Raw genomic sequence first — 12847 nt, forward strand, 5'->3', positions numbered from 1 at the left:
TACAGTGCGGGGTCATTAAGAATCAAGGGGGAAAGTAATATCCCACTAGTAATTGGCGAAGGGCTATTTTGGTAATTTCCATTTCTTTTCTCTTTTACAGGGATGCGGTCGGTGCATTGAAGAAGGAGAGAAGAGGTAGTTAAGAGATTGAGAGAAAGGGTCCCGCAAGGTCACAGACTCACAGTAGAGTCAGTAGACAGAGAAATCGAGAAAACGGAAGCCTTTGTTTATTTCGAGGACAATAAATATTGTATTTTTTTAATTCTTTATGGTCTGGAAGAAAATAATAAAATAGATAATATTATATTGGGAAAAAGAAAAAAACAGAGTATTAAATTAAGGGAAAGGAAAGCGTTACCTTTAAAAAGTGAGAAAAGCACATGTGCCTCGACTGAGCACAGCACATGACCCAAAGCTGCGGTGGTTTGACAAAAGTGCGCATCCTTCGCTCCCATCCCTTTCGTTTTCTATTCCAAATCTCTTCGCAGTTCTCACTGCCAAACCAAAATGGCTCAATGTAAATGCCCATTGGCCTTAGAACTCTTCTCTTCCAATGCTCTAGATTCACCGACATATCTCCTTCCAAAATTAAATTTTCTATCTCGTTCACAGTTTTATCAAAACTTCTTATTCGTTCAGAGTCTTATCAGAACTCTAAAAATTATATTAAGCAATTATTTGATCGCCGAAAAAGTTTAAGTGGGTTAAAATGAACTTACTATGTATATGATATCAAGCTAACAAAATCGACAAAAAAAAATTGAGAAAACTCCACGTTTGATCGTGCCTAACTTTATCCATAAACTAGTGCTAGAATTGATCGGTCTTCAAGATTTGGCTTTGCTGCACTACACAAGAAGTGCATGAGTTTATAATCGATCCAACACTAATATGCTTCTTAGTGAATGCAAATGGTGAGAATGTGTTGGACCAAATGAAATCAATTTTGGGCACATTTTGTTGAGTTTGATGTGTACAACAATTACCATCATCTCAATTCTCAAATAGTGAGTACATTCTCTAAGTGGCAAGCACCAACTTGAGAAATAGCAAAATTGCATTCCCCCACTTTTAACAAGCAAGTTTGTTACATGAAATTCATGATGCTTTTATGCAATTGACAATATAAAAATGAATTGATGAGTGAATTGAAGACCCTTTAAAAAGGGGTCGTGGATTGCACGATGCATCACGTAAAGGACGAAAAGCATACCTTATTGCACTGCTCATGTTCTTTCATGTGACCATGATCCAACTTCCACATGGGGATGGGACTCATGGAAGCTCTATATTTAGTGTACATGGCCACATGGGATGGCCACATGGGACGGACTAGAAAGAAGGAGATTCGGCCGATATAAATGGGCCTCCAATCATTTCATAATTCGAGGCTGCTACCAATAGGTTTCGATGATCCACAGCTTGGCCCAAATTTTGAAAGAAATATGTTGCACTGGGCCTCGCTATATTAACAGAGCTAATATGGATTTTAAATGACCCAAAACCACGTACTGAATTTGAATGGATCGCACTATTGCAATTAAATTTGACAATAGTCCAGAATAATTGTACTATTCCAATTAAAATGAAGAATGGTTCCATCTTATTCTGTACAAAGTATAACTGTATAAGACAAGATTGTCATCATTGAGTATGTAGGACCAGAAGCAACGGTTAAAACGAGGGGTCTCCCACAATCCACATACCTCATAATAATAAGTGGATTCTCAGTTTATCACTGAGTTGCAAACTTGCAATGAAATTATACAAAGTGTACCAAAATGAAGGACTATTAGGTAGACTTGTCAGAGGACATTAATTAATGGGGTAGACTGTGGTTGTTTCATGAGCCCAGGAGATCCCCTCCATGGACTTATTAGAAAAATACATTAAATTTGGGCATAGGCTTCTTTTTGTTTCCACCCTTGACCCGTTGATCCTACCCCTTCTTGCAATATGGGATAGGTTGGATCCTCAGGTTTTGTTCTAGGACCCTTATTATGCTCAGAGAATTAGGTAATGAAATTGTAAAATTATTGGTTAATTTGCATATCAGTTTAACTAAAAATGTGTGGTTTAGTTCACTGTACATCTAACAACAAAGACAGCTTATATCAAACATCTTGGGATATTTGAACATTACCCTTCATTTGTCTTCAATTTTAAACTTCTAATAGAAGTTTTTATTTTTTGGGTTTCAATTATAGGAACGTTACCCTTCTGCAGTTTGTTGCAGCAATGCCATCATAAGAATTATTGCCTTGTGTATAATAAAGTTCTTTTCATAATTTGCCTAACCTCAACCAGGATATGGAACTTGTGTATCGAGGAACATAGGTCATCATTTTGACTCTTGCATACTCTTTTGGGGTTAACTCTGCAATAATTTTGGTTCCCATAACTATTGGAGTAGTCGCTTTATGAATGTTGTTCGGTGTGTTTACTCTCCTTGCCTTAAATAATGTAATTAAAAGCAACTAGGCCTGCAATGTTTATGTGTGAAAGAAGATATTTTTGGCAAAAAAGAAAAAAATAACGCATTGTTGTAAATTACAAACATACATGCATTTATATAATGATTTTAATGACTTTATTTTGTCATACTAAAACATATATTTATAAACTGTGGGAGAATCTTTTTTACCAGTTTTAGATCCAATTATACTGTATATAACCCATGTAGGAGAAAAAACACGCAAGTGCAAGTGCTGTATAAAAGCGATGTTGGTATATATTAACTACTTGTTTTTGGGTCTCTATATATTAACTACCCACACTCCTACGATTTACATTACTTATGTGATAATAAAAAACCATTATGTAAAAGAAAATTTAACCCTGGTCAATGGTCAGCAACTCAGCATTGTAGTTTTAAAGCTTCACCAATCCCTCATTTATTACCTAGCGAAAGAAATGCGAATAGTTTTTTAAAAAAGCAATCTAGGCAGCTTTTACCATGTACTACCCTATACATGTCTTTCCACTGTTCACTATTAATTTGAGATGTTCACCCTCCACGTGTATAATTTTTTTGGATCCTAGGTTTGCCAAAGGACAAAAAGTAGAAGTGTAGAACCACTACCCTAAAGAAACCAGTACTTGCCTAGTGTCGGACCTATACAATAAATCTTGGTTTATGGCTATGGGGACCTATGGTTATGGAGGACCAATATTATTGCACCCAATCTATGATCAAGACTTGTTAATTAAGTCTTGTACTAACTAGATCTACAGAAAATCATACCAAGATTCTTAATTTCTTTTTGACTTTTTCTGCACAAGAGAAAATGACCAGGATTTGATTAATGGTTTGCCACTTATTTTGGGTTGGTTAGGTAATTTAGCAAATTGGTCAGGGGTCCCAATTTAATACACACCAAAATCATACCAAGTGGAATTATACCATTAGGATCCAAAAAAATAATATATATATATATATATACTGGGTTGCCCTCTGCGGGTCAATTTTCATGTAAAAGTATAGCATGGTTTGAAGATTAATTTTGTTGTGTAGCATTCATGGAAGCCCCCAACATTGAGGGTCTCTTAGGTCACCACCAACTTCAATTATACATGTTATGGAATGCACCTTCACATCACTGTACAATTATACATTTACTTACAGGACAAACAAAATTTAATTTACTTTTTGTGATTAGACTGACTAATATGTCAAACCCAAATGAAGAGACACAACATTCCTAGGCTCCTAGTTCCTCTAGCCCCGCCATTGGTTGTTGATCTAATTAATGTACGAATCAAAATTTTCTTTACTTTGAAGTTTGACCAAAACAATTATAAGAGTAAGTGTAGTGGACTCCTCTTTACTTTGAGATGATAATCCATTTGAATTACGAATTTACAAGCCAAGCCTAGCCTCAACTCAAAGGCTCTCAACCATAAGTCTTTCCTATTCAAAACTCTTGGAAATTCCAGTCCAAATTTTCTACAGAAATGGTTAAATCATAAATAATAAATGTGAATTATTAATTATATTGATTATTACTTGAATGTATGGTTTAAACTTTAGATTAATGAGAACTAAAGTTAAAAACTTAAAAGTAATGAAATTATGAATGCCCATTTAGATAGCATCAATATCACATTTATATTCAATGATTGTGTACAATTTATTGAATATTGTATTTATGTAAACGACCATTATTGAATGGTGAGGAATTGTCTGATGGTCGAGATGCATCGATCACTGGCTTTGTTAAATGATTGAAGCTTTGTTGTTTATCTTCCAAGCGCTAATTGATTTGGGTAGATGAGCTTTCAACATTGTGCCACTATCTTCAGGTTGTGCAAGCTAACATGAGGCATACATTATTGGTTGGGGATCAAACTTGCATTCGTACTTTCAAACTAAAAATCATTTGTTTTCTTTGCTTAAAAAAAAATATATCTGATGTCTAACTTTTTCTCACTCAGTCATGACTCATGAGTATTAAGATAAGCGTTAATTTGTTGATTAGAGGTATAAACCCGATTGTTTACTGTAGTTTAATCATGGAACGAGATAAGATCATAAGATAGAAGTTGTTTTCCTAGTTGCCACCATTCGGACCTCATTGAGTCCATAGGGAGTGTATGATATTGTACCTGGGCATCCTTGAGTAGTTGATAGTCGTACTTGAATGAAGGACATCAGACAATATACTTGCGATTTTGAACTTGGGTCGGCAAATCTTTTTGCTACGTGCCAACTCTGGGGTTAATTGTATTATTGTAATGTCTCTTTCGTTACAGTACTAAAAACACAGGATCAAATTAATGTAAGATTCATTTAGAATGTGAATTGAGTCTCAATTACAGTACCAATAATTGGACCATTAACCCATACCATATAGCCAGATATAATACTACAAATAGTGGACAGTAAAACCATAAAAGAAAAAATGTAAGAAATTGTGATAGCAGTGATACTGATACCACTCCATAAAATGTGACGGTGTCCCTAAAAATGTAGGGGGTGAGGTGGGCTGTCCCTATACAAGGCCCTGGTCATGGTGAGGACTCGGGAGCTTTTGGCTCAGAAGTTGCAATTTTGGGTCCCATGTGTGGGTGGTGAAGATCATGGGGTTCAAGTACTTCCACATATTCCACCAATGAATCCAGGAACAAATTAAAGTCACTATTAGTCATACATACACTATAATTAGGCTTGCACTTTGGGACAAAGTCATAGTACAGATACAGCTCTGTTTTCCATTAGCAATGGTAGATGGCCTAAGCAAATGGTATAAACCCTATAATAAGCCATGTATCCTGATTGATGGAACACCCATGTGCCTTATGGCCCTTGCCCAATTCTTCATTTTTGTATTATATTGGATTCAACTTTTCAAAATTTATTATCCATAGTTATGATTTATAAAAATAGAGCTTCATATTCGAAAGGTATGGAAGAAAAAGAAAAAGAAAAGGCATGTTTTTTTTACAGACGAGAGATTCAAATGGAGTGCATTTTTAATATTAATATTCTAATATTGTAATTTGTAAAGAGATATTATTACAACATCCGGCTGGCATTGTTAAACAAAAATAATGTTGATTTATAAAATTATTCATAAAGTAAATTGTACTTACACTTTATAAATTTAGACTCAATACTAATTAGTAGTTTATTGCTTCTTGGGATCTTACCGACATTTTATGAGAGTTTGAGATTGCTGTGAGAAAAAAACGGCTATGAAGTAAAGCAGTTGAGTGTTTGGTAAATTATATTTTTAAAAGTGTTGTGAGTACAAAAAGCAGTATGAAGGTGTTTGGTAAATTGTAATGTAAAACTGCCGTGGCTATTTATAATTACTAAAATGAGGATATTATGGGTAAAATAAAATTTTCATTGTTGCTGTGATTCACTGTAGCTTTCAAAAGCACCTATAAATTTGCTTTCTATTTTTGCTGTGGGGAGTTGAGAATTGTGGGGCAAAACATTTTTTCATTTTTTTACCAAACACCAAAACTGCTGTGAGTGATTAAGAATTGTCATCCACAGCAGCTTTTGGGTCCTTCACAACAATTCCAAACGGAACCTTAGGCTCATTTGTTCCTGAATTGTCAGATCAATAATTTCATCAAAATGGAACAAATTATTAATTATAAATTTGAGAATAGACTAAGGAGAAAACTCATCCAGATTGTTATATTATTAGAATCATTTTTTTTTTCTTTTGCTTGCCCAAGTCTAATTCATTAAAGTAAATAAGGTATTACACAGTATCATGTTTGAATCAATATATATTTCGGATTTGATGCATTAAAAGAAAAGAACCAACAATTACAAACAAAATCATGTAGTTGGGTTTGTATGATGATTGAATTAATCGCAATAAAACTACAAAAGCTAGATAGTAGATATCAAGTTAATAGATGGTAGTTGTTATTTATTTATTTTTATTAGTAACCATAAGTTTTGAATTTACTGTTTGTTCCGATAAAGAGAGATCGGGTGCCATTCATTACACATTTGCACAAAATGATTTTTGGCTAGTAGTTGGGTTTGTAAGATGTGAGAATAATACCGTCATATAGTGTTACTAATCTATATATTTTAAAATAGGGAAAATGTTAGCAAAAGGACTATAAATATACCCATATTTTCAGTTGAGGATCCCGATTTCACTTTGATTCAATTAAGGACTATAATTTTTCAAATTGCTCAATCAAGTACATTCTGTCATGTCTGTCACATTTACCGTTAAAAACTGGTTACGTGACCCTCACGTGACAATTTATAAGGGCAAAAAAGTCTTTTCTCCCCTCTCATCCCCCTTCTCTTTTCTCTCTGCCCCCCAGCCAGCTCCCTCTCCCCGTCACAGTCACCCATCCCCGCCCTCTCCTCCCCCTATACCATCGCCATCCCTCCCCCCTCCCCCACCCGTCCCAGCCCTGCCCTGGCCCCGTCGCAAAACCCAGTCAAACACAGCCCAAGCCCGGTCCACCACACCCAGCCGCAGTCAACTAAACTGTGGTTAGATCTGTGCGCTTTAAAAGCACAGCCAAGTCCCTGCAATTCACCACCCAAAACATCAAAGGAGTCTTGGTAAATGTCGCCATTGCCTTTCTTCTTCATTCTGAACCTTGTTCGAGCGCAAAGCACAAAAACAAGTCCAAGCTCCGAAAATGAGAGAGTGCATTTCAATTCACATCGGTCAGGCCGGAATCTAAGTGGGCAATGCCTGTTGGGAGCTCTACTGCCTGGAGCACGACATCCAGCCCGACGGCCAGATGCCGAGCGACAAGACCATCGCCCGCGGCGACAACGCCTTCAACACCTTCTTCAGCGTGACCGGCGCCGGCAAGCACGCCCCCCGCGCCATCTTTGTCGACCTCGAGCCCACCGTCATCGACGAGGTCCGCACGATTACCTACCGCCAGCTCTTCCACTCCGAGCAGCTCATCAGCGGCAAGGAGGACGCCGCCAACAACTTCTCCCGCGGCCACTACACCATCGGCAAAAGAGATCGTCGATCTCTGCCTCAACCACATTCGTAAGCTCGCTGAAAACTGTACCGGTCTCCAGGGTTTCCTCGTCTTCAATGTTGTCGGTGGAGGAACCGGGTCGGGTCTCGGCTCGCTTCTTTTGGAGCGTCTCTCCGTAAAGAAGTCTAAGCTTGGATTCACTGTGTAGGGGGAGGGATGGAGCGCAGAGATATAAGAGATGGCACTGGGGCTGGGTGTGACTAGGTTTTGCGATGGGGCCAGGGCTGGGTTGGGGTGGTGGAGCTGGATGGGGCCAGGGCTGGGACGGGTGGGGGAAGGGGGAGGGATGACGCGCAGAAATATGAGAGAAAAGAGAGGGGAGGGGAGAAAAGACTTTTTTACCCTTATAAATTAGTCACGTGAGGGTCACGTGACCAGTTTTTAACGGTAAATGTGACAGACATGACGGAATGTACTTGATTTAGTCATTTGAAAAATTATAGTCCTTAATTGAATCAAAGTGAAATCGGGATCCTCAACTGAAAATAAGGGTATATTTATAGTCCTTTTGCTAACATTTTCCCTTTAAAATAAATGGACAATACATTTATACATTTAAAATATAATATTAGTAAATATACACATGTTGTAATTTAAAAATTACAATTTACAACCACACAAAAAAATTACTTACTAAAATGATCTTTGGCTAGTAGTTGGGTTTGTAAGATGTGAGTATAATACCGTCATATAGTGTTACTAATCTATATATTTTAAAATAAACGGACAATACATTTATACATTTAAAATATAATATTAGCAAATATACACATGTTATAATTTTAAAATTACAATTTACAACCACACTAAAAAATTACTTACTACCTTCCCATATATACTAATAATAATAATAAAAATAAATATTTGTAGTTAAAAGTACTGTAGAGTTTGCCTCTCTAAGTCTCTATAACCAAATTCGATTCCTTCTTCCTAAATCTCAAAAAAATAAAAATTTTAAAGCTAAAATTGATATTTCGATTTATAAATATAATTTTAAATTTTTAACAATAACAATATCCCTTTCTTAGCCGATACAAAACAAAATAATAAATTCACGGGTTGTGAGTTTCGATGCAAATGGATGCAACGGCTGAGGGTTAACACGCCGTTCGATGATTAAACCTTAGCTGCTCCATGATTGGCTTGCGGACGTCATCCTCCCCCTCCCCCCTTCACACTTCCCATCGCTAATCCCAAATCTAATCACCACCTTGATCTGCCAATAACGCGTTAATAAATTACACCAAAGTCAGTGCGCCCAACGGTTTTCACAGTCCAGAACTACACTACAGTAGTCTCGTAAGTACCGTATCCAAACCCTCACTGCATCTAAATTCATTATTAACGCTGACCATCATTCACTAATTTGACTTTAGTAATCTGGATACGGACGGATTACGGTACCACGTGGCACACCGGAAGTGCCCAAGTGTAGCACACGTGTCGCCACATTAACACGTGTCACTGAATCAAGGTGCTTTATTACGTATTAACTAAGATTATGGTCATGCACTAAGCTCCAAACTTGAGTCTAATAGTTAATTGTCCGCTACCACCCGGTTTTATGGTACCGTTTCTGTGAGTGGTAAATAAACGATGTCGTTTGGTTAACAAAATCAAAATGGTCTCCGGACACACCCGTGCAGTGTCCGAAAATTCTCTCAACCCGACAAAGTTGCCTTTAATTTAGTCCTAAACAACTGGATTGATAGATTCACTCCCTACCGTTCAAAAAGCCAACATTGCCATAATCCTATAACATACAATTATTTACTTTGTGCCTGTGAATTAGGGTAAAATTGTCTTTGTGAGTGTTAAATAAAAAGTTGAGGGGGGTGGCAATAACAAATTCAAAAGCTTAGCTTACTGTTAAAGCGGTCCAGACCTCACAGTGCAACTTGACAAAATTAAGATGGGTTACAGTCAATGTCTGAGATTTGCAGGCCCTCTCTCTCAGCTTACCTCAGGTTTTAATCAATTTATGAACAAATTCTCCCGGGTCAACTCGGGGTCTAAACCGAGTCATAATTGCCCAAACAACCTTCCCTTTCCAAGGGCATATGACCCATGATGCGTAGTAGGAGTGTAGGACTTAGAAAAATGAAAAACCCTCCAGGATTTAAAACCATAATGGAAAGCCTGGCAGGGTCAATTCAATAGCTAAGTTGCTAAGGTACATTTATTACACACAACATCTAACCCCAAGTGGGGTCAGCAACTTAACCATGGATTAGAACCAGGGTTAAAAAAACAAGTGGTTAAGAAGGACAACCACAAAACCCAGATTTTTATTATCGACAGTCATCACTATCACTGCTCATCATCAACCTCTCTCTAGTGCCCTCTTCCTCTTCCCAGCTAAGCTCATCACCAAAAGCTACAATTTTTCTCACTATCCCTATATCTTCTTTCACTTGAGAGCTAGCTTCCATAGTTCCATGGATGCTCATATTCATAATCTATACAGAAATCTAACCCTAGCCCCTTAAAGCAGTACCCTTTCTTTTTTGTTTGATTTCTTGATTTTTTGAGACCCTAGATGTTTAAGCGATGGATATAACCCCCACCATCACCACCACCACCAACAACACCACGAGTACAAAATCCCCAGAAGCTGACAGTGAAACTCCGACCCGGATCCAACCCGCAAAGCCTCTATCCTTCAGCAACGGAGTCCTCAAACGCACCAACAACCACCTCCAACACCACCACCACCACCACCACCACAACAACATACCCTTCACCCCTGTGGTGGTGGCCTACAAAGAATGCCTCAAGAACCATGCAGCCAGCTTGGGCGGCCACGCCCTCGACGGTTGCGGCGAGTTCATGCCCTCCCCAACCGCCATACCCGCCGACCCCACCTCACTAAAATGCGCTGCATGCGGATGCCACCGCAATTTCCACCGCCGTGAGCCGGAGGACACTATCCCATCCACCACCACCGCCACAACCCATGTGATAGAGTACCAACCCCACCACCGCCACCACCCACCGCCTCCGCCGCTGCACGGCGGAAATCGAAGCCCCAATTCAGCTTCTCCTCCGCCGATCTCTTCCTCCTACTACCCCTCAGCTCCCCACATGCTGTTGGCTCTCTCCACGGGGATTTCGCCTCAAGAAAACGCCATGGGCGGACTGAATTCGAATAATAACCAGATGGTCTCGCCAGGAAGCGGTCCGAATGCGAGGAAGCGATTCAGGACCAAGTTCAGCCAGGACCAGAAGGAGAAGATGCATCAGTTTGCGGAGCGTGTCGGGTGGAAGATGCAGAAGAGAGACGAGGAGCTTGTGCTGGAGTTCTGCAACGAAGTTGGGGTGGACAAAGGGGTTCTCAAGGTGTGGATGCACAACAATAAGAACACCTTCTCCAAGAGAGATGTCGTCAATGGCGGTGGGGGTAGTGTTGGCGGTGGTGGTAGTGGTAGTGCTGGTAGTGGTGGTAGACCCGACAACAACATTATTGATCATCAGCAAACCCACAACAATGGCAACAACAACGACATCAACGACAACGATGACAACAACAATGGAAACAGCATTCAGGACCCGAATCATCACTACCAGGGTGATGGTGCCCCGCATGCCGCCACGAATGGGTCATCGTCTTCTTCTTGATCCTTTTGATGAATAATAAGGAGTTGAGTTAGAGATAGAGTAAGACCAGTGCTATTAATTAATTAATTAGTTAATTGCTCTCTCTTTTTTTCTTCCTTTCTTTAATTCTCAATGTGTTTAATTAGTTTTAATTAAGGAGATAATCACCTTGTTGAGGATAACCTGGGAGAGATTGATTGATGATCCAAAGGGAATTAATTAATTTGCATATCCTCTTTTACTTGTACTACTTTTATTTATTAGTTTCTTAGCTGTTTTTCTTTTTCCCTATTTTATAAACGAAGGCTTGTTAAAAAGAAGAAAAAGTAATCAAATTTTTATTGTTCCTGTTCTCTGAGAAAAACTAGCTGCTTTTCTTTTCAGAAGGTGAGAACATTAATTGTAATTTCTGAATATAATGTCTCATCAGAGAGAGATTTTCTTATCCGGTGTCTGATAGAAAGAAGCAGAAAGTGAGTTGCAACATATGTTGGGGGCGGTTGCAAAAAATTATTCTAGTTTATCCTCTTAGCTTTACACAATTCTCTTTACTTTTCAATTATCAAGGTTGAGAGAGAATGATCCGAGAGATCTAAGAAATCATTTTTAATACCTACAAGTCCATTATTAATTTGTCTTCGATTTTTCACCACTATTTTTGAAGTGGGTATATTGGATAATTAATAATGGAGTATGGTAGTGAGATGGGTTCAGATATATATATATATATATATAGTTGATGTCTCCAAATAAATCCTAGCTATCATGGCTTTAATTATTTATTCTTCTAAAAGTGCAAGCAAAAGGCATGCATACAACACAACAATCTCTGCTGGGACTGAGTCACCTTTTGGTGGTTTGGTTTGGTTTCGATGGTAGGCTACAATTAGGGAGCACTCTAACTCTATTATATGGTATTAATTAATTAATTAAGCTAAAAGAGGCATATATAGATAATCTAATATGGTAAGTTGGTAAGGTTGAATATGTGTGTATTAATGGATTGTCACTTACCTTTAAAGGGAAGCAGATCAGGCCATTATAATATTCTATGGGAACAATAAATTAATAGAGATGATGACGGAAGTGGTACTTAATAGAAAGTGTCTTATCCACCACCACTATGTGGGTTTGTTTTGGTGTTTTGTCACTGATGAAGTCAGTAATCTTGTTTTTGTGCCTGCAATTTTGCATGCGATCCAACTGCCAAAGGTATGGGTCGCTCACTCAATTACCCTCTAAAACGTTTAGTGACCTGGGAGATGGGCCTTCAAAGAGAATTGGTTCTAGCTAAGTTTTGCCTAGTCAACAGTTGTCTACTTGTCTGCATGTGTCGGTTTGTAAAATTTTAAACAAATTAGCACACAAGAAGTGGTTTATGTTGCGACATTTGTATGACATGCAAACATATCTAATAAGAGTGAAAACCAGAATCCATTCAAATGTGTTTTTCCACCCATCACGATTCAATGAGTAAAAGTGTATTTAAATACCATAAATGTTTGCACGATAAATCTTTTCAAAATTAAGATGAAGATTTATCAAAATTAAGATGGGAGTTGCGCATAACTTGTAAAATAATTATGTGTTGTTGATGTTGTGGACATTTTATGACACGCAAACAGATCTAATAAGAGTGAAAAACCGAATCCATTAAATGTTCGCATAGTAAAATTAACATTTATATGACAAGCAAACAAATCTAATAGGAGTAAAAAAGAACTCACTAAAATGGTTCTTTTTCCACCCATTATTATTC

General features: G+C 38.1%; 1 protein-coding gene and 1 pseudogene across 1 annotated transcript; both read left to right on the forward strand.

The window, feature by feature from the left end:
- Positions 1–6889: 6889 nt before the first annotated feature.
- On the forward strand, positions 6890–7639 carry LOC147288568 (tubulin alpha-2 chain pseudogene; annotated as a pseudogene).
- A 2140-nt stretch (positions 7640–9779) lies between these two features.
- LOC147288569 (zinc-finger homeodomain protein 8-like) lies at positions 9780–11329 on the forward strand. Its single transcript, XM_086241491.1, has one exon. It carries the CDS (start codon positions 10042–10044, stop codon positions 11107–11109), a length of 1068 nt encoding a protein of 355 aa, XP_086097617.1. The 5' UTR covers positions 9780–10041; the 3' UTR covers positions 11110–11329.
- The last annotated feature ends 1518 nt before the right edge of the window (positions 11330–12847 follow it).

This window comes from Dryas octopetala, chromosome 4 (genome assembly GCF_963921425.1).
Source record: "Dryas octopetala chromosome 4, drDryOcto1.1, whole genome shotgun sequence".
In the NCBI taxonomy this organism is placed as follows: domain Eukaryota; kingdom Viridiplantae; phylum Streptophyta; class Magnoliopsida; order Rosales; family Rosaceae; genus Dryas; species Dryas octopetala.